Source organism: Prionailurus viverrinus, chromosome D1 (assembly GCF_022837055.1).
Source record: "Prionailurus viverrinus isolate Anna chromosome D1, UM_Priviv_1.0, whole genome shotgun sequence".
NCBI classification, from domain to species: Eukaryota; Metazoa; Chordata; class Mammalia; order Carnivora; family Felidae; genus Prionailurus; species Prionailurus viverrinus.
The window spans coordinates 67,976,304-67,998,766 of record NC_062570.1 but is presented as its reverse complement, the minus strand read 5'-3'; the positions used below and the strand labels follow the sequence as shown (position 1 = coordinate 67,998,766).

The 22,463-nt window shown below is 47.6% G+C and overlaps 1 protein-coding gene across 6 annotated transcripts in view; it reads left to right on the top strand.

The window, feature by feature from the left end:
* The window catches only part of GALNT18 (polypeptide N-acetylgalactosaminyltransferase 18), a 354,140-nt gene that overhangs the window by 298,011 nt on the left and 33,666 nt on the right, over positions 1 to 22,463 (top strand). For all 6 annotated transcript variants that reach the window (XR_007144870.1, XR_007144869.1, XM_047823538.1 and 3 more), the window contains 2 exons: positions 2,259 to 2,396; positions 8,011 to 8,106. Coding sequence is in view for 4 of the 6 variants with exons in the window: in XM_047823538.1 (XP_047679494.1) it covers positions 2,259 to 2,396; positions 8,011 to 8,106 (234 nt within the window). In the remaining 2 variants the exon portion in view is untranslated. The remainder of the gene's footprint in view (positions 1 to 2,258; positions 2,397 to 8,010; positions 8,107 to 22,463) is intronic.

Sequence of the window (22,463 nt, the reverse complement as noted above, 5' to 3'; positions counted from 1 at the left end):
TCTAGAAGTAGAAATGAGCCTCTGATGGGTATTTCTCCCACCTTCGATTAGATAAGGAGAGAGACCAACTTTCCCTTGATCCTGAATGTAAAAAGAAAGTTTTCCTGTGGGAACCCAGAATTTTAGGAAAACACGGGGGCCTTCTAGAGACAGATTCTTCCAGTGGCTCCCCGTAAATGCTGAGACACAGTGTTAATTTGTCAGATAAAGGCGATGATAGCATGAAGGGGAAGGCCTGGGTCCTAGCAAATACCTTTGTGATATCAGGATAAGGGGCAGAGAAGTTTAAAGAGCTAATACTTAACAGATCCCTTGGGGTGGGGGTGGGGCTGGTGCTGGGGCTGGGGTGAGTGGCAGGTTACATTTATTGCCAGCTTTTATCTGTAATACTTCATAAATATTTTCTCAACCTAGTTTTCATCAATACAGTCCAGGCTCAGCGGTAGGTCCGGGGCACAGAGATTAGTCTAGCATGTTTCCTGGATCCAGCAGAGAAAGGCCAAGTAGCAGTTGCTGGAAAGTTCTCTGGGCAGGAGCCGAGGAATAGGCAAATTACAGATGAGGTCATCTAGAAGTACTCAGAAGACATTGCCCCTTAGCAGTCTAGAACTTAAACTTCAGGCTGTAGTAGGTTCACATTTTTATGTTACCTAAATTCTGGTGGGAAAAATAAATGTATTTCTTCTGTATCTACACTCTCTTGTTACTCAGGCCTCCATGGTCGAATACCAAATACTTCTCCTGATCACATGCAGATTCGTGCAGCGGCCATCTTTGTGATTTTTCTCAGACATTAACTCAAACTCTGTTCATTTCATGATCTTCCCAACCCCAGTAACTTGATCCCCAGAGCTGTTGTTAGAAGCAGGAGGTTCACATAGCCAGCACACAAGCGCCAGTGCCAGTGGGAGAGAGCTGTTATTTCCCTGTCTTCCTCTCTCCCTACTCTGGGCTTACGAAATACCACGTGCCCTCTCTGGTCCCTGGCTCCGTGGTGTCATCCTCTGAGATGTCACGGAGTCTCCACCTGATCCCCAGCTAGAGAGACTCCTCACCATCTTCTGCTGTGACATCACCTCTTTCTCAGCTGATTCTGTGCCCTGTTCCACGGCCGGTGTTCAGGCCCAGGGACTCAGTGTTCTCCCCTTTGCTCTGAGACCACAAGGAATATGGGGGCCTCTCTCTAAATCAAGGACACATCCATGTCTCCATTACCACTTCTTGCCTGCTATACCTTGATGGCTCAGAGGCCACCACTCTGATATACCTGGGAAGTGAGAGACACAACTACTCTCTACACTAAGACCCCCAAGCTAAGAGAGGGTCTGCTTCTCCCACAAGGACCTGGTCTTAGGAGGCAGAGGGCAGGCTCTTCTAGATGCATAGCATAGGTTAAAAATGCAAACTCCTGACCTGGGTTGATTGGGTGCAACTCTCAGCTCCACCATTTATCAGCTGTAGGACTTTGGGCAAGAGGTCACTGAACCTCTCTTTGTCTCAACTCATCTATAAAACAGTGCTACCCTATAGGTTTAAGTGGGCCACTATACACGCATATAAACTTCTGTGCAGGTTTCATGCAGGACAGAACCTACCACATTGCGAGCATTGCAAAGACTTTTCTGCCGCAGATATTAGGAATAGTATTTGAATTAGTACTATTCCACCTTCCACTTTTTCCCTCCCTCCCTCTTTCCCCCCACAGCTCAGAACTTCTCATCTTCTAGCATGAGGTAGAAAAAACTGTACTCCAACTGTGTGCTCCAGCTCCTTCCACCTACGCCTAGACCACAGGTTTTTTTGTTCCATTTATTTTTTTTAATGTTTATTTATTTTTGAGAGAGAGAGAGAGAGACTGAGCATGAGCGGGGGAAGGGCAGAGAGAGAGGGAGACACAGAGTCCGAAGCAGGCTCCAGGCTCTGAGCTGTCAGCACAGAGCCCGACATGGGGCTCGAACCCACAAGCCGTGAGATCATGACCTGAGCTGAAGTCAGACACTTAACCGACTGCGCCACTCAGGCCCCCCTTGTTCTATTTATTTTCAAAGGCTTTTGGTGACAGTCCCCATCAGTGCTGACCTCACGTTTCAGTGCCCACATGGGGACAGTCATGGGGCTAAGGACATGTGGGGAAATGAAGGAGTTAAGGTCCCACGTCCTCCCTTCACTAGGCAGTCTCCAGGAACGTTGGCTGGGAGGTCTGGGGAGAAGCCATGTCCTGGTGGTGGCTGTATCTCTGCATTTGCACACCTGCGCAGGACTCTGGAATCGACATTGGGGACATCACCGCAAGGAAGGCCCTGAGAAAACAGCTGCAGTGCAAGACCTTCCGATGGTACCTGGTCAGCGTGTACCCGGAGATGAGGATGTACTCGGACATCATTGCCTATGGAGTGGTAAGGACCTGCCCCTTGGGGTTCACTCAGACACAGAGAGCAAGGCCAGAGAGAGGTATAGAGTCAGGGGAGAGCCTGACTCCACGGGACCTCTGGTAGACCAGCGGGCAAAAGGCAGCTTTTGGTTTCATAGACAGAACCTCTCTGTTCCCTTCGAGAGGTGCTTAGTCTCTCCTCTGGAGCCTCAAGCAATTTAGCTCTAGCCTCAAGCCTGCATGTGCTACTTAGTAAAACAAAACCCTGCAGTTAGGTTAAGATTGCGAGGTAACATACCAATCACCCACTGTTCCCCAAGCAACGGGTGCCTGAGGTTCTAGTGACCAGCCTGTATGCCTCCCCCACCGAAGGGGCTTATGCTTTCCACTCACACGCACAGCCTCTAGGAAAGGAGTTCTGGAACACAACCTTCTTGAGTTCACTGTATTTGGGGGGAGGTGCCAACCCCCTGTTGTTTGGCACAGAGCAGTTACCCTTATGGAGGGCAGAGCACAGGGTTTGGATGCAGACAGATGTGGTTCGGATCCAAAGCAATCTTGACCAAGCTGCTTCTCAGTCAAGTGTCTTAACATCTATGGGCCTCAGTTTCTCCCTGTGTTAAATGGGGCAAAATAATGCTGTACTCCTAGAATAGAAAAATGTCTCAGCTATATAAATATATATCCTGACGATTTGTATTTTCTAAGGTTAAAATACTTTTAATATGGTAAATTCTACCATTATCCCAATGTTCCCAGGACGATTCAACTCTTAAAGTGTTTTCAATGATACCTGATTGATTTTTTTGATATCTCATCTGGTCTTTGATTCCTGAACACATAGAGCTTTTCTGCTGAGAGCTATAAGCCCCCAAAACTACAAAGATTTCTCACCACCTTGTTCCAGGGTGGGGGGTGACAAAAAGGCAAAGTGACCTTCCCATGTTCACATAGGTCATTAACACAGAACTGAGTCTAAAACATCATCTTTTTTTCTTAATTCTTTTTAATCTTTATTTATTTTGAGAGAGAGATGGAGTGTGATCAGGGGAGGAGCCAAGAGAGGGGGAGACACAGAATCAAACGCAGGCTCCAGGCCCTGAGCTGTCAGCACAGAGCCCAAAGCGGGGCTCGAACTCAGGAATGGTGAGATCACGGCTTGAGCCAAAGTTGGATGCTTAACCAACTGAGCCACCCAGGCACCCACTAAAACATCAGCTTCTGATAGCACTCTGCTCCCTCTCTTTGGAGAGAATCCCCGCAGACCTTTTTGATATTCTAGGATGAAACTCAGAGGAAGAACTGTGACCTCCCCTCCGATAAGCTGTGGTCAAAACTGAGTTGAAGGCCTGCCTCAGCAGGAATATAATGGGCGTAGCATCTGCTTGGGTTGGGGTGAGAGGAAAATGCTTGCTGAGGATTGGCCTCCATGTTCTCAGTGGGCCTCCCAACTCTGACATCCTAGGATGCTATAAGACACAGAGCCAGGATCCCAGGAATCCTGTCCCCCAATGAGACTTTTGTTGTCCAGCAGACCAACCTATAGGAGGGAGTCAGATCCTCCCACAAGAGTTTCCATGGCATGGTTGACATGTCCTGAAGAAATCACTCTGTGGCCCCTTGCGTCTCCATTTCTCAGGCTGGTGTAATTTGGGTGCCAGAAAACTCACCTGAAGCTTCAGATCCTCTTGTTCCCATGGAAACACACCAGACTATGAAGTACCTATCAACCCCATCTATCTCCCTAGGGCCATATTGAGGACATAGCTGTTACTGATCCCCCTGCACTCTGCCCATAGCAAGTTGTATATGATGCTTGGCCATGGTTGGACCCAATCCAAAAGGGAGGGTTATGCTACTGTGGCTCTGGAGAAACTATTGGCCCCAAACCCCTGTGAGCTAGGGCCAGCTTCTGGATTCATGTTCTTACCAAGCTGTCAGCTATAGCTGAACAGTATCAGCCAAACAGTATTAACTACAGTGGGAAAGCAACAGTGGAGGTTTGTGTATACGGCCATTGCAGTACTGGGCCTTACCAAAAGCATTCTTGTCTTCCAAGCAAAAGGGTCTCATCTTAATGAAATGTATAGCAGACTTACCATGTAGCCCTCACCACCACACCCAGAAACCTTTTGTTGATCAAATAGTAAGTGGCATATACAGGGTTGAGATATGGATCTGAGTCCTTAGTTAGAGCTGCTTTTACTCTGGTGTGCTGAAAAGCCATTCTCTCATCATCCCAAAGGACTGAGCAGTGCTAACCATCCCTAGGGCTAGCAGAGGTCTCTGACCCCCACCCCCACATGTTCATCTGCCAGCCCCTGCTCAGGGAGCCCAGCCAGCCTCCCCTCCCTTCTGGCTCCTCCACAGCCTGGGCTCTGACAGAGTAGAGACATGCTGGCTTGTCAAGGAGTATAATTAACTCTTAATGGGGGCAACAGGGTGAAGATGGGCAAAGCAGGATGCAGCCACAAGAGGATTTGCTGAGGCTGAATCATTCTTCCTGGTGATTATTTTTATTCTGAAATGCAGAGATGTCTTCTTGGGGGTAAAGCTTCTTCTTACTTTTTCCGTGCTAACTTACGCCAAACTACATTGCTCAGGTCAAATAACCTCCTGGAACTCTCAGTGGGCCTGGGTCAAGTCTATAACCCAGCCCATTAATCCACTCACAGGTCCCTTTAATGACTGCCACAGGCAGAAGGGCCTCTGGGCCCCATTGTGTGGGAACGGGTTTCCCCCAGATGGTGGAGCTCCATGTCCAAGAGGCGGGGTCTTTGGATTCATCCCAGCTCTAGTGTGGACAGCGAAGATGGAACAGCATCTGGAAACAGACACACCCAGCTTCCGAACGTTAGCTTTGCCACTTACTCTGTGTGATCTTGACAGGTTATAAAACCTTAAAAGTTATAGTTACACCATCTGAGGGGGCAGTTTTCAGTCTCAGGATTGTCGCCAGCTGCATGAGGAAAAGAACTTTACACTTGTCCACCTGCCAGTGTTGTTCATTTGGGAATGCCATCCATTTGTTCATTTTCTTTACTCATTCATTCATTCCACATGGATTTACTGTCTGCTATGGGCCAGGACTGGCCCGTGTCACAGACCGTGAAAAAGACATAGCCCCAGCCTGCTCAGACAGGGGAGAAAGGCACATGAAGAAGCAGTAAGAACACAGCACACCAAGTGCTACAGTAAGAGAAATGGAGATGATGATGAAGCATAGGGCCATGACCTTACACCCAGATGTGGGTCAGGAAACACTTCCAGAGCAACAGAGAAGCTGAGAGCAGAAGGAAGAAGAGGACTTCGTCTGACAAAATGAAGGCAAAAGTAGAGGTGACATGGGGAAGGGCCCATGCAATGGAAATGGCATCACAGACGACGAGGTGAGGCAGACCTTCCTATGCCACTGTTCCTCACCCTTAAAAGAGATCATATTACCTGGCTTCATTGCTCTGAGGATTAGGGGAGATAACACATGGAAAGCACTTCACATGGTAGCTGGCACATAGATGCAGCCATAAAAGCTAGTTTCCCTGAATGGCTCTCAGGAAGGTTATAGCCGTAATAATAGTAGCTAACAATTATTGCACATTTGCTATTTACCAGGCTCCATGCTATGTACTCATAGGTAGTGTCTCATTTAACCCTCATAACAACCCTGTGAGGTAGGCACTATTATTATCCCTATTTTAGAGAGGAGAAAACAGACAAGAAGGAGTAAATGTTCTTTGTCCAAGACCACACAGCTGGAGCCAGGATTCCATCCCAGCCTGTCTCTCCCAACAGCATCAACAGACCACCTGCTTAATGGGGGAGGAATGACACAGAGCTGGGGGCACTTTATCAAAAGCCACCACCTACCTCCTCACCCAGGGGATAGCTTTGAGAACCTAGCAGAAAGCCAAGTCTGACATCAGGGCTCCATGGACCTTTTGCTTTTGCTTTGCGACAGCTGTTAGCGGGTCTCACTAATGGATTACAGTTCTCAGCTTTAGATGTGGCACCCACCTCTCTGTAGGCTGTGGGAGAAGTCCAGAGAGTGTTTACGTATGCTGCCTCACACAGGCAAGCCAAATAGTTCTTTTATAAACGAGGATTTGCTACATAGATGTTTCTGGAGCCTCTGCCTAGGGAGCTGGCACACATTTATATTTCTTCAGAACTTCCAAACTGCAAGTTTGGGATTGAGATGCCTTTGCCTGGTAGAGGAGAGGAAGCTCAAGAGAAAAGAATTTGACTCTGTTCCTTGTCCCCTGTCAAGAACAGGGGATTCACAGAGCACACACATGCCTCGGGTTGTTGCATTTTGCACCCCTAATTGGGTCCATTGCCTTCCTGCCACAAGTTGTCAAGACCATGAAAGCTCAGCCGCCATCAGTCTCTGGCCTCCTTGGCTAGACGCCCCACCTGTGTGGTCCATTGCCCTGGTCTTCCCTGAATTCCAACATCCCTCTTCTGTTCTAAGCAGAGTGCTTCAGTTGCTAACAAGAGCTATGTATCAGCTAGCTCAAGTTGAGGTGGCTAACGATACCACAAACTCTAATGGGCACAGGAAGTAAAGTGCAGCTGGACATGGGCACCCAAGCCCGGAAGCCACTAAAGCCATAGCAGGGGCAGAACTTCTCTAATCCTGTCTCATGCTTCATTTCTTCCTTGGCCACATTGGATCTCTCAGCTTACATATGGCCCGATAGATCCCCCATACCCAATCTAAATGGCTTCACAATTCTTGTGGCCACCACCCATTGACCACACTGACTCTCTCATCTAGAGTTCTAGGACAGAGAAAGAGGATGATGAGATGGTTACATTCCAGAAGGAGAAGGGTGGAGAATAGAGAAAGAAATAGAATTATTAACTCATTCTAAACTGCATGTTGGTGCCCACCATGGTCTACTCAGCTATAGCTGGTGAGCAGGGCCATGTGGACCATAACCTGTCCTCTCCAGGACTGGAAGTAGACGTATGCCAGAAAGGAACATTGAATATTGGCTTTCTTACCAGACATGGTAAGACACTGGTCCATGGTACCCAGGCACTGGTTCTATTGATTGCTATGTGCCTGTGGGTGAGGATAAGAGATACCTCTCTCTTCCCCTACTCCCATCCTGGACCCCTTATCCACCTTTCTGACCTCCACTCTGGAGATTCATCATCTGGGCACCACAGGGGCCAAGCCAGCCCCTGTTGGATCTGCAGGAGGCAGAAAGGACCCAGAGGACATCTCAGGCCTGAAGGCAGCTAACATATTGCCTACTTTGCCCAACCTTCCAGAGCAAAGACTTCTAACCAAGGACTATTGAAAGCCGTGGTGCCACCCCTATGGAAATAGACAGGGTAAAGAACCTGGCACCATCTTGTGCATGTGCATGTGTGGATATCTTTTATTTCTACCTGGACTGTCACAGTTTAACGACACAAAAATGCTTCTCCTTCACAGGAGGCTGGTTTTCCCTCAGCACCTTCATGCAAGGCAAAAGCTGGTGGTTATTGCTCTCCAGAGTATTCAAGGGGCCGTGGGGCGATTATGGACATGGGACCTGTCTCAGTGGAATGCTGGCTTCTCCTGACTTAATGCATTTGTTTCTCTGTTCCTTTATCCTTGGTGTGGCTACCTTTCCTCTGGTGTCCAGCTGCAGAACTCTCTGAAGACCGATTTGTGTCTTGATCAGGGTCCAGACACAGAGAACGTTCCCATCGTGTACATCTGCCACGGAATGACACCGCAGGTGAGTTCCCTGAGAGAGGCTCCTGTTGGGGGTGTACACATGTATGTCCAGTGTGGAGAAGGATAGCTAAAGTCATGTTGTGGCTACTGTAGGCCCAGAGGCTTCCAGGGCTCTTCAATAAGAGTATGCTCATGAGTAGAAGAGGAGAGTCATGCCTGCCTTGCCTGGAAGGAGGTGGGGGGGAGCAGATGCTGGGATGCCTGGATCCCCTGGGGTGGGGAGCAAGGAAAGGGATAAATTTCTAAAGAGGAACACCTGCCTTATTGGGGAAACTATGGGTAAATCTCAGTCCTCGCTCTGGCAGCCATGCCCTTCCCTAGCAGGCGGGAACCCAAGGTCCCCCCAAGCTCCCTGACATCTCAGAATCTCTTCACAGTACCATTTCATGGCCTCTGGGCTCTGCCCTTTAGTAGATCACAGCTGGAGCCAAGATCTATAGCCAGGAGAACTTTTCTAGCTCTTAGGACCTTCTCCTGGTGGCAAATGAGGGGAAGCTACCAGGGAAATAACTTATCCTAGGAAAAATTAGCCAGTCATAGCCTAGGCTCCAGATATCCAAAGAGGATGCTAAAACACAGGCAAGAGAATAGAGTACAACGGACAGCCATTTTTCCACGGATGCCACAGACTGACCTGTTCTGACGCTTTCAGAGTTTACTGATCTTACCTCCAGAAGGGCACGATGATTTTTTTTAAAAAGATGGTATAGAAGATGTGTATATTTGTACAATTATAACAGAGTTTAAAAGAGTGGTTACCCACCTAAACATACAACTGAAGGCTATCACGATGTGTGTGTGCGGAGACTTACAGCAACTGTCCACTGTGCCCTCCACCCGCTCGTCCTTTATGGGGGCCAAGCTGCTGTGGCATCACTGACTGGTCAGTTGTAGGTCAGCAGATCACACTCTCCCCACACCACACAGTATAGCAGCTCATTCCTCATTCTTACAATGCTGCAATATTTTTCACAGATGACTATTTTTATGTAAACTTTTTATTGACATGCAACATACGTACAGAAAGTAGCCAATTGTAAGTGTACAGATTAGCGAGTTTTCAGAGCAAATGCACCAACATAACCAGCCCCTAGATTAAAAAAAAGAGCATTATTGCCTGATTCTGAATTTTATATAAATAGGATCCTAGGGTGTATGCTTTCTCATGTTGGCTTCTGTCTTTCCTCATCGTATTTGTAAAGTTCCTCCATGCTGCTACATGTAGCTGTAATTTTCATTACTGTGTAATTTTCCATTTTATGAATATACAGTATTGCCTATATATTTATGGCTGATGGACACCTGGGAAATTGCCAGTTTGAGAGTATCATGAATACTGCTGCTATGAACATCCTTGTTCATGTCTTTTGGTGCACATTTGGACTCATTTCTTTTGGATTTATACCTGAGTCAAGTCACTGAATCATAGGGTTGACATGTGTTTACTTTTAGCAGACAATGCCTGCATTGGTCGGCTGGGGCTGCTGTAACAAAATGTCACGGGAATTTATTTTCTCACAGTTCTGGTGGCTGGGAAGTTCAAGATCAAAGTGCTGGCTGATGTGGTTTCTGGTCAGGGCTCTTTCTGACTTGCTGATGGTTACCTTCTCTGTGTCCTCACACAGCAGGAAGAGAAAGAATGAGAGAGCTCTCTGGTGTCTCTTCTTGAAGGGACACTAATCCCATTAGATCAGGGCTTGACCCTTATGACCCCATTTAACCTCAAAGATTTGGAAAATTCTCATCCTGTCCATATGGCATGTTCTGAAGAGAACCCTGAGTGTGACTGAACAACTGTTTGATTAAGAGACCATGGTAGGACTCGTGGACTCAATCGGCTATCACAGCAGCAGAAGCCATAAATAGAGATGAGCTTATACCAGCAGAGACACTGGCAGCCTCCACTGAAGAGAGGACAGAATGAAGGCAGGCTGATGGGTTTCTTAGATTTCACAAGGCAGGAGCATAGAGCTGTTCATCTGTGAACATGCACTATTCCTCAAGAGAAGAAAGATGCTGAAGGCCAGACCCACCAACAGACCCAGGGGCAAGGCTGTCACCTCAAAGGGCAGGCCTACCTCTCTGGTTTCAGTGGTCCAGGATGACCCTTCCCAGGACCTCAGGGGTAGGGTCAAAGCAATGAGTGGCTTGGGCAGGGCCACCCCAGAGGGCCAAAGGGTCAGGCAACTCCACAGAGCCATAGGGTGATGCCACCCCAGTGGGCCTGGAGGGAAGAGCATCAAGACAAAGAGGATTGTTCTCAAGCCTTGAGATTAAATGGAATTAGCCTTGCTGGGTTTTGGACTCATTTGGGATCCATCACCACTTCCTTCCAATTTCCCCCTTCTGGAACACACTTGTCTAACCGGTGTTTGCCCAGCCACCATATTTTAGAAGCACATAACTTCTCTGATATCACAGTTTCTCAGCTGGAGAGAAGTTTTGCCTTGGAATAAATCACACTTTGAGCCTCATGCCCATCTGATTTCGATGATACTTTGATGACATTTGGACTCTAGAGTTGATGCTGGAATGACTTAAGATTTCAGGGGCTGTTGGGGTGAAACAAATGCATTGTGCTTCGGAGAAGGAAATGAACTTGGGGGGGCAGGGGAAGAATGCTATGGGCTGAATTGTGTCACCCCCAAATTCATATGTTGAAGCACTAACCCTGACTGTATTTGGAGCAAGGAAGCAATTAAGGTTAAATAAGGTTATAAAGGTAGATCCCTGATCTTATAGAATTAGTGTCCTTGTAAGAAGAGACACTACAAAGTTTCTCTCTCTCTCTCTCTCTTCATCTTTCTGTCTCTGCCATGTGACAACACAGCAAGAAGGTGGTTAGCAAGCTAGCAAGAGAGCTCTCCCTGGAACCTGAAGGCACCAGCACTTAGATCTTGGACTTCCCAGCCTTCAAAACTGTGGGAAAATGACTTTCTGTTATTTAAGCCACCCAGCTTGTGATACTTTGTGGTGGCAACCCAAGCCAACCCAATATACTGTCAAACAGATTTCCAAATTAATTAGTTCAATTTTCACTCGTGCCAACCACATGTTATCTAGTTGTTCCACATCCCTGCCAACACTTGGTATTACCTGTCTTTTTAAATTATAGACATTGTGGCAGGTGTATAGTATCACACCATGGTTTTAATTTGCATTTCTCTGATCGTTAATGCGGTTGGACACTGGAGTTTTCAGCTCAGAAATTCCCCCAGGTTATTCTTGAGTATGGGCCAACGTGGCCAGGTCACAAGTAGTTTTGTCTTTTTGTCAATTCCTTGTCTGCTTTTTAATACATGCAGTCCAGGAGACAGTGAAGGAACTTGCTTTTAACAAGTCTACGTGGAAATCTGCAGGATTGTTGCTTATCTGGATCATTGGACAAATGTTGAGTGTTTTCTCTGTGGGATAGCAGATGTCAGTTTGGGCAAAGGCTGCCAGTCTACTAGCTGCTGCTGGTTCAATATAGGGCAGTCTGTGTTGTGGCTAAGAGCATGGATTATGGAATCAGGTCGTGTGGAATCAAATATCAGCTTCAGTGCTCTCTAGTTGTCACATTTTTAAATGGGCAAGTTTTGAAAGGTGGGCCTATTGTATTTTTGTAAAATATGGATTCATAGTGGTATATACCATCAAGGTTGTTGTAAAGATTTAATACATGTATTTAAAATAGTGTCTGGTAGGGGCACCTGGATGGCTCAGTCGGTTGGGCGGCCGACTACAGTTCAGGTCATGATCTCACGGTCTGTGAGTTCGAGCACCTCATCAGGCTCTGTGCTGGGAGCTCAGAGCCTGGAGCCTGCTTCAGGTTCTGTGTCTCCCTCTCTCTCTGCCCCTTCCCTGCTTGCTCTCTCTCTCACTCTCTCTCATAGATAATAAACATTAAAAAATGTTTTAAATAGTGCATGGTATATAGTAAGCACTCAATAAGTATTAGATGTTAATGTCGCAATAGTGTTATACTATTACTATTGCTTTTGCTTATTAAGCCTTGCTCAGTATAAATACCTTCAAGATTCTAACTCCAGCCCACACTGGACTGACTTTCCTTGACCTCATGGGCCATGTGCTATGGATTCCTGCCCTGGTAAAAGCCTACCCCTAGACTAATGGAGCATCACTGAGTTTCTGTGGCAGCAAAAATACAGTGGAATAATGGAAAGGGGGGCTTCGGGAATCCGGAGTTCTAGGCTTGGTCTTGCCACACATTTGTAATGTCACCTTAACCCTCTCTGAGCCTTTGTTTTATCCTTTTATTGAGACATGATTGTACACTAAAGTACATATATCTGAAGTGTTCAGTTCAGTGAATTTCCATATTTGCAGGCAACCATGTAGGCAGCATCCAGATTGAGCCTGTCATCCCACTGGGCTTTCCTCATTCCTCCTCTTGGTCAATACTCTACACCCAAAGGTAATGGTGATTCTGATCCCTAGCACCACTGATTCGTCTCATCTGGGCCTGTCTTCTTCTGTGCAAATGAGGAAGCTGTGCTGGCCAGCTGTAGGCCCAGCTCTACCAGCTCTATCTACTTACCTTCAATTCCTTCGTTCTGAAATTTAGTTGGCCTGAGAAGCTGTGAGTTTGTGCTGGGCTTGCCAGGAAGGCTGGGAGCTGCCTTCCCTCGGTGCTTTATGAATCAACTCCTTCATGGAGATATGCAGCAAGTCTTAAAGACTTGGGTCCCCCTCCCCATTCCTGTACTAGGCTGTACAGGGAGCACAGGGTCCCAGTTGCCTTCTCCCACCAGGCCCACAGAGGAGGTGCACAGTTGTTAGTGCCCAGAGATAAGGAGGCTGGAGACTAACCTCAGATCAAACACATTTCCCAGAACAGGGTGGTAGGTAACCTGCCATGGCAGGAATTTGTTGAGTCTGGCCTGCCCTGTGGCCCAAGAGGATGGGGTCATCCTGGAGATGGGCTATGTGTCCTTGGCAGAGTTCCTCCATCCACCAGACATAGAAGCAGGTGCACAGGATAAGCAGTGGGTGATAAGGCAGGGCTTCTGACTGGCAAGCCTTCCCAAAGGTATCCACTAGCCCTTAAAAACTTCACTGGCTCCTGGGGGGTGGGGCAGGGCGGGTTGGATGGGGAGGAGAAAAGGAGAGGCTTAGGGCTATCACCTTAGTATGTGGTCAGGGTACACCTCATGAGGGGACTGTGGACAAATGTAGAGCCTGAATCTCTTAGACTTGGTCCAAATCAGACCCTTGATATGTATTTCCAGGAACATTCCCACACACACACACACACACACACACACACACACACTGACAGCTCTTGGAAAAATCTCTTGTTACCATGGCCACAGAGGCCACAGAGAGACCAGGGAAGTTCACTTATGCACAGATGAGACTGCCACATACAACTGTGCAGGTGGTACACTGCACAACTCCAGGGGAGGGATGTGGCACCTCACATTGTTGTCTGGGGAGTAGAGATCAGCCCAAAGTTACAGTCTTTCTAGACTCTGCTAGGAGTTCCTTCCTTGATAGGAAGCTTGAAAATGCTGAAAAGCAAATGATGAGGCAATATATAGTGGTCAAGAACCAGACTGTCTGGGTTCGAATCCCAGTCAGACCACTTACCAATTGGGTTCCTTGAATAGGTGGCAAAATTTCCTTGTGCCTCAATTTTCTCACTTTTAGAATAGGGATTATAGGGGCGCCTGGGTGGTGCAGTCGGTTAAGCGACCGACATCAGCCAGGTCACGATCTCGCGGTCCGTGAGTTAGAGCCCCGCGTCAGGCTCTGGGCTAATGGCTCGGAGCCTGGAGCCTGTTTCTGATTCTGTGTCTCCCTCTCTCTCTGCCCCTCCCCCGTTCATGCTCTGTCTCTCTCTGTCCCAAAAATAAATAAACGTTGAAAAAAAAATTAAAAAAAAAAGAATTAAATCAATCAATGCACATAAAGCACTGAGACCACAAACCTGGTACACAGTCATTGCTTACTAGATATTGGCTCTTATTATTACAGGATTGGTAAAGAAACTCAAGACTGTGTCCTTGAGAACGGAATTGTTTAGCCTGGAGAGGAACAGATCTAAGAGACATGAAAATATCCAAAATTATAAAAGGCACATATTTTTGGCTGAGTATACAGAAACTCTTCCCAGTCATTGGCTCTGATGATACTGTGACTTCTCCATCATCAGAAGTGTCCAAGTCAACTCTGGTGGACTCCAGGGGCATTATGAAAGGTTCCTATATCATTTAGGTGCTTAAGCTAAGAAATCCCTAAGGGCACTCCCACCCTAGAATTGTATGACCTTTTAATTCATTACATTTTTTTTCTTCTGAAATCAGTGAGAGTCCAACATGTACCAGGTCATGTTCTTGGCCCTGGGAAACAGGCATGAGCCAGATGGAAGTCACTGCCCTCATTAAGTCCCCATTCTAGGGCTGGAGACAGACTGTTCTATATTTTTTAATCCTCAAGTCTTCACCACAGCCAGGGCTTGAACTCTTCTCTCTCCTAAGAATTACACATGTGGGGGCGCCTGGGTGGCGCAGTTGGTTAAGCGTCCAACTTCAGCCAGGTCACGATCTCGCGGTCCGTGAGTTCGAGCCCCGTGTCAGGCTCTGGGCTGATGGCTCAGAGCCTGGAGCCTGTTTCAGATTCTGTGTCTCCCTCTCTCTCTGCCCCTCCCCCGTTCATGCTCTGTCTCTCTCTGTCCCAAAAATAAAAAAAATAAAAACGTTGAGAAAAAAAAAAAAAAAAAAAAAAAAAATTACACATGTGGCCAGAGTTGAGCCGTGTGGCTTGGATTTCAGCCAAGCACGGCCAAGAATGGTGAAGGAAGAAAAAGGTCAAGAAGGCAGGACAGCAAGATGATCCAGTTTATCCTGCTGACCCAGAGAGTCATTTCCCTTTCTCATTTCCTTCTTTCAGATTTCTAACTTATTCCATTTGGGGTTTTAAAACCAGAAAGAATCTGTATCAGTCAGATAATAAACAATCCTCAAACCTCATTGCCATTAATCAAACAAGTTTATTTTGTCAATTCAAAAAAGTAAAACATGATTCTTAAAATCAAAATGAACATGTGACAAAAACTTATTTAATTCCTTAATCAGGGAGCCATTAAGAAGGTTAAGCAATTCTGGAGAGCATTTGAGGAGCTCAGGATCTCTAGGCATTTTCTAAAAAAGAAGGTTAGAATAAGATTGCTAGATTAGATACAAAAGCAGTCAATGTCCTATAGGGAAATAAAATCGTAGCCTTTCGTGTGATCTTTACTAGACAAGTCTGGAAGTTACCATTTAACTTCCTAGTGTTTGGCTACCAGTCAAAAGGTAAATAACAAAGTCAAACACAGGTACATTCTCCTGGAAAATTGCATACCCTTAGGTGGGCTTGTTCATGCCCCAGTAGGATATTGAAAGGACAGACCGTTTCCTCTCCCGTTTTGCCTTATTTCCAGGTTTTAGACATTTCTCTTACTCTGTTCACAAAGTTGGCTAAAGGCAGAGTGCCTCTTCAGGCCATTAGTGACATCCCTTGTGGATGTGCTGTCTGACCACATGGCCTTTCCCCTAGATTATTTCCTAAGGCAGTCATCACAGTGGACCACAGCCTGGGTGGCTTAAACAACAGAAGTATATCGTCTCACAGTTCTGGAAGCTAGACGTCCAAGACCAAGGTGTTGGCAGAGCTGTGCTCCCTCTGAAGGCACCAGGAAAGGATCTGTTTCGGGCCTCTCTCCTAGCTTCTGGTAGTTCTTGGCTACAAGAACGCTGTTTGTGGTAGCATACCACCTTCGTGTGGTGTTCTCCCAGGTCTCGTCCCTTGTCGTAAGGATGCCAGCCATACTGGATTAGGGGCCACCCTACTCCCGTGTGACCTCATCCTGACTTAGTTACATCTGCAATGACTATTTCCAAAGAAGGTCCCATTCTGCGATACTGGGGGATGGGGGATTAGGACTTCAACATACGAACTTTTGAGGTACACAGTTCTACCGACAACCCTCCCTCAAAGGGGAAGAGTGTGCCTGGAACTCTGATTTTCATGCCTCAGATGAAAAGTGCCTCACCTTACTTCCTCTCACGTCTGATTCACCAGAGCCAGTCACACGGCCCTGCCAGCTAACTACCGAGGGTGTGGGAAGCTAGGGTTTTCTGCGTGCCCAGGAAGCCGGTCTCTGCCACAGAAACTTAGATATTTGCTAAATCACTTCCACCTCTGACAAATAAGAAAACAGGAAAATGATATGAGCAGGCTAGCCTGAGCCCGTATGTACTGCAGGTCACTGACAAACACAGGGCTAGGAAGGGGGCCTGTATTTTGGCTTCCAGTTTCTCCTCCAGCTTCGATCATTCGTTCTTCAAACATAGGAGACAGGTTGCGTTTCAGGAAGTCCCCATAGTTTGGAAAGTTTTGTTTTCCTTGAAAAACCAATTTAGTCTAGTGATAGGAACGGTAACATAGAGCAACTTCTAGTGGGGACACGGTGAGCTGGAAAGAGGGACTGGGTTCACATCCGTGTTTAAACCCTGTGAGAGATTCTGCTTCCGTGTTTTTTAAAAAGTTTACTCTGATATAGTTGTGATGTTCTCAGCTCTGGGTAGAAGAAAGCATAGTGTAACTAATCAAATTAGTGAGGTGAAGCTGCTGGGAAGCATGCTAATTGGTTAATGAGTAAACGTAACCATTTTATTCAAATTAGCAGCAAATTTCAAGCTATCCTCAAAATAACTGAGAATATTAGCCCTAATTAGTGTAACAGCCTGGAAAATTTCTTCTGCTGGGAAAAATACAACAATAGGGTCTCCCCACAGACTCCGTATTTATTCGATCAATCACTCCTTCACTCACTCATTCATTCATTTGCTCATTCAAGAAACATGCACGGAGCATTACACTTTATGCCACGAATTGGGAGTGGCAAAGGCACTTTTCCCGGGCCCCACATCTGGAGGGGTCCCAGTGCAGACAGGAAGCCAGGCACTGGGATCGTCACAGTTCATACGATGCAGCCTGCCGCCCCTGATCACCTTCTCATCAGCCCGTCAAAGGATGGATAGCACAGGACAGGGTCTGGGGGCTTCTCCTGTTCTTTGCTGCCTCCATCTTCTAGGCTACAAAAGGCCCAGGGAAAACAGTGCGTTTCCTACAGGAATGTGAATTCCTGGCTGTAGACGAAAGATGAAAGGATCTTTAACTCCCTCTAAACCTTTGGAAATACTTACACCGCCACGTTGTGCTTCAGGAAGTGCTTTTTGACTCAAATATAAAGATTAGAGTTTAAAGAAGTATTCTATTTTTACCCAGAGACAGCTTTCACATTAGATCGGGTAGTAGGTTTCATAAAAGAAAAGTGTGGAATTCTAGATGGACTTTGGTGCCTTTGCATTTTTAGATTTTTTTGGAAGTTCTTCTTCATTTTTTAAAGTTCTACCTTGGCTGTACGTGCATACACACGTGCCACTCCCATGTGGGGCTGCAACGGAGCCAGGTCTCCCGCCCTGGCGGGCGCTCCTGGGGGACATTAGAGGCCTCTCATGGACTGTGCACACATCCCCCAGATCTCCCAAGTAACACCTCAGAGACAACTGAAGAGTCTTACTTTGTGCGGCAAGAATTTAAAACACCAGCCGCTTCTCTGTGACCTTTGGAAGGTTTCTCCACTTCTCTATGATTTTTATTTATCAGTACATCAGAATGGCTGGCACTGAATGGCTGTGAGGTTTTGAAAAGCTTTCTTGAGTTTACCCCCTGGCTCTGCTAGGATCAAAGTGCGCCCCACGCACCTCCCAGTGTGTGGCTTTGCTGCCCAGGTACCAGCTGACAAATGTTGGCACAGTGCCCTAACTGGGTTCCAGTTTGAGGGGAGCCTCAACCAGCCTTGCAACTTAGGCGGACACCTCCAGGTCTGCATGATGCACGGCCTCATCAGAGGTTTATTGGCCCCTGAGCTGTGGCATCTCGTATTCCAGGGCCGTCATTTCCACAGGAGGCAGAGTAAGTGGTACTTCTGGCGGAATGACTGGTGACACTCTGATGGCCTGTGCATGACAGCTTCTGACCCCGTGCATAGAACATGCCTGCAGGTGCTAGATCACACCCGAGGGTGGCCTCTCCGAGTGTGCGAAAGTGGGACACTCAAGGCTGGAATGGGGAGGGCTGGCATCTGCAGTCATCCCAGCCACCCCACCCCGACCCCGAACCCCCAGGGCTGGAGTGGCTCCCTTCATCCTTACAGCCCTAGAAGCATCCATGGAGACCCGGTGTCTAATGTATCCTGCCTGCATCCCGGGGCTCAAGAACTCACTGCACTCTGTCTGCTCCTCAGTGAGGAGTGAATGCATGGTTTTCAATCCAGCCTGCGATCTCATTTCTTCCATACAGCCCTACTAAAGGACAGTAACTAGCCGGTCCTGGGCCGTGTGGGGGCTACTTGGGCGTGAATCCTGACTCTGCACTTAGAAGTTGTGTCACCTGGAACAGGATACTTAATTTCTCTTTACCTGGAATATCTAACTTGAAACCTAGTTCACAGTAAAAACACTTAACTATAGGAGGTTATGTTACTAGTTTGATACACATTGTATTTATATATATGTATTTCTATATAAAAGACACATCATATATATGTGATTGCTATGTATTAGTCTCCCTAGATACCTTCCAGGTGTCATTTCATCTTAAAGCCCCATTGCCACCTTATTCCCACTTCAAAGATGTTGGCTCAAAGATGTAAAGATGTACCCAAGTCCCCACCACAGTGAGTGGTAGATGCAGGCCCCTAGGGCCCAGAACACGATGGGAGGTGCAATTATATCACACCTCTCCCGGGGCAGAGGAAGAGGCTTGAACCTGGGAAGGGCATGCTGACCACCGGTGCTTTCTTTCCTGGTACTGCCTCTCTTGGGCTCCAGATGCTTCCCCAGGGCACAGACCCATCACAAGGCTCCATCGCAGATAACCTTAGGCAGGTCCAGGGGCTATCAGCCTGGAGCTTGTCCCCACGCTGGGTGGGGGAGCGCAGCCCGTTTGGCACCTACTTTCGGAAACCACCCATCTCCGTTTCCCTTTTGGTGGTTGCACTCGGAGCCCGAAGCGTCAGTTCAGGGTGGGGGTGCGGGCACACAGTGGGGCACCGCCGGGGATGTTCGCGCACGGATGTTGGCGCCGCACAGAGGGATGGTGAACTCTGCAGTGCTCCTAAGCTTCGGTGCTAAAACAAACAAACAAACAAAAGGAGCCGCTTGATTTGTTATTCATTCCACGTGATATGTTCTTCACTTCATGTCCAGACTCCACAGTTAGAGTGGTAAACAGAGAGTTTTGCATGACTTTATTAAGCTCCCACAGGCCGGGAAGCAGCAGTCATTAGCAGCACCACGGTGGGCCAACACAGAGGAAAACAGTACTGGCTCACCACCCGGGGAGAGGCTGAACCTCCCCCCCTCCACTCTCCAGCCTTTGGAGAGCTTTGCTTCTTAGGCTTCTAGCTTGGGGACAGGTCGCTGAACCAGCATCAGAGCCGCTGAACTTAGATCCCACATTGGACCTGGCTCTGTGCTGACAAATCCCTTCACCGCCCCCCAACCCCTCGCATCAGCTTCCTGATCCGTCAAATGGGGCGGATGCCAAATTTAAATGAAGGAGCACACCCATATGTGCCTCACTCCAAGCCTGGCACAGGACCCTGCTCAGTAAGGTGGGTTTCCTATTCTAATTAGGGCTGTGTCCCCACACTTTTGAGAGCTCGCTAGTCTGCCTAGAGATAATAATACCAACAACAGCTTACCTTTGTTTACTGCTCCTCGGCATCTTTCTAAATGCTCTGTGTGCATAATCTCAGCTAACGCCCTCAGCAGCCCTGGGAAGTAGGTTCTGTTGTTACCCCATTTGTACAGTGGAGAAAACCAGCCTCCAGGCAGTAATGTAACTTGTTCAGGGTCATGGGATTCCCAGCTGGTGGCATTATATTGGCACAGATGCCAAGCCGATGCCCAGAGCCATGCCTGAGGACTGCTTCCCTAGTTTCATCAACTGTGACCTCTGCTCTCAGGGAGTTCTCTGGGCAGACAGGACAAGAAGCCACCACAGTTTGGTGCTGCCCCTTGGAGGGGTTCAGAGTGTCCTTGCAGGACGAATAAAGGCTGCCGTGACCCTATAGGGGTGGGAGGTTTTAACCTACCACCAGGCCTGCTCTTCTTAGGATCTAAAGGAAAAGGGAGTCTGATTTGCAGTTTCCTCCCTGAAGGGACTTATGGCAGGTTCCTGAGACTAGGCTGAAGGCGATTGGCAAACACTAGCCAGCTGGCACTGCCCTTCCCCATCCACCCTGGGCTCTGACCCAGAATGCAGGTGGGTTAGCCCTCTCTTGACTCATGAGGACTCCCTACATGCGCCTCCTGCCTTTGGGGTTCCCCCTTCCTCCCCATTGGAAGACATCTAGTCTCAGCATTCCAGGAGCAAAGCGTCAATCCACTTCTCCCCCGTTCTTACCCTTCAGGTCTCAGCCAAAGTCCACTTCCCCAGACCACCCTATCCTAGGTGTTCTCACTAGTTACTCTCAAATCTCAGCAACCATCTGATTGCTTCACAGCTCCTGTAGTATCTGGACACATGTGATCCTAATCACAGTGGGCCCTTAGTCGTCAGTTTGTCTCCTTGTAAAACAGACTTATGCTCTACCACTAGATCACAAGCTCCTTGAGGGCAGGCACTTGCCTGTCCCTCTAGTGAATCCCTTGAGCCTAGCACACTGCCTGGCACAGAGCAGGCGCTCAGTGCGCCTCCACTTAGTAAATGACTCGGTTCATAAAGTTGGATTTTTGGGTAATTGAAGGTAGTCTTCCTAACAAAGACCTCCTAGCAGCCTGCCCGGCCGCACTGGCTTTGCCACTTACCAGCCTTCACCCGAAGCCTGATTCTTCTGTAAAATGGAGTTACAGACATCCATCTGATAGAGGTTTTGTGAGGATTAGGTGGAGAAATACATAAGGCTCTCAGCCCGACACCTGGTACACTGTAAATCCGCAGTCACTATATAGCAGTTGCTGTTTTTGTTAGTAATACAAGTTATTAATAGTCAAGATCTGGCAGGCTCAGTATCGCTTTTTAGACCCACTATCTTTTTGTGGGGACCTACAGACAGGAGCTTGAGAGATATACGCACCCCCACTGAAATGGAAGCCAGATCCAGGGCCTTTTTCTTGATGAGGTCCAGTTGTTGTGGGTGCAGGTTGGGCAGGAGTGGGGAAGGAGAGCCCGGCCATCAAGGCCTCCCCTGCCACCATGCTTGCTGGCACACAGAGGCAGCCTGCCTTCCCTTTCGACTCAACCTTCAGGCAAGAGAGCTTTCTCCCATTGACCGTGCAGGACATTCAGCCTCGCTGGACTCTGATCAACCAGCAGTAGCATCAGTGTGGACCCGAACACCTCCGTGCATTTCCCCGTGCCCTGGAGGAGGGTGGTACCAACCCCTGGCTGAGAATGTGATAAGGAACATAGGAAACGAGGCTCCAGGACTAGGATATGGTTGGTGGCATGGAGTGGGGACGTCTGAGTGGTGTTTAGATCAGGGCAGCTTGTGGACATGCTAGCCTATTTCAAGAAATTTCCTAAGGAGATGTGTTCAGAATGTATTACGGGCATAAATGGGTTCTTCTATTTGATTTTTTCCAACTAACTCCATTGTCACCACACAGCCTTTGTCCCCGCTGCTTTTTCTGAAATCTGTTCATCGCTGTGCATTAGTCTGCCAGCGTAGAGCGTTAGTGGAGTCCTTGAGGTTAGCACTGTGTTAATATACTGGGAATTTCAGCAGAGCCGGGCCCTCTAAATCAATCACCAGAACAGCTTTATTTTTTTTTTTCTTGCTCAAAAATACACTATTAAATGCAGGAACACGTGTGGGAGTGGAGGTTGACTTGGGTGAAGGACACGCTTAAAAGGAAGATTTCATAACATTTTTTTTCTGCAGGAAAAAGGCCTTGCTGGTCTTAATTCTTGTAGAACTGAGCTACAGAACACATTTATGTCTCTGCAGTATCTTTAGCTCCTCAGAATATCCTGAGCTGCTCAGAAGTCACTCAGTCATATTTGCCTGGGGCGTTATAGGTGTTTAACAAATATATATTAAATAAAGAAATGATTGAATCCATGGAAAATTAAAGCCTTTTAAGTGATGATCATAAAGGGGACTGAGCCGGGATTTACCTTCTTGGTTCCTCTGGGGGAAGAGGGGGGGTTCTAGAGTGGCAAGGTTTGAGCTGGTACCTACCTGTGAAGAATGAGGACGGTTGATGCTATAGGAGCATTTCAGCCTTCACAGCTAGGTGGTCATGATATGTCCAGGAGGATATGGTGGGTAGAGGGCTTCATCCAGGGAGGCAAGTG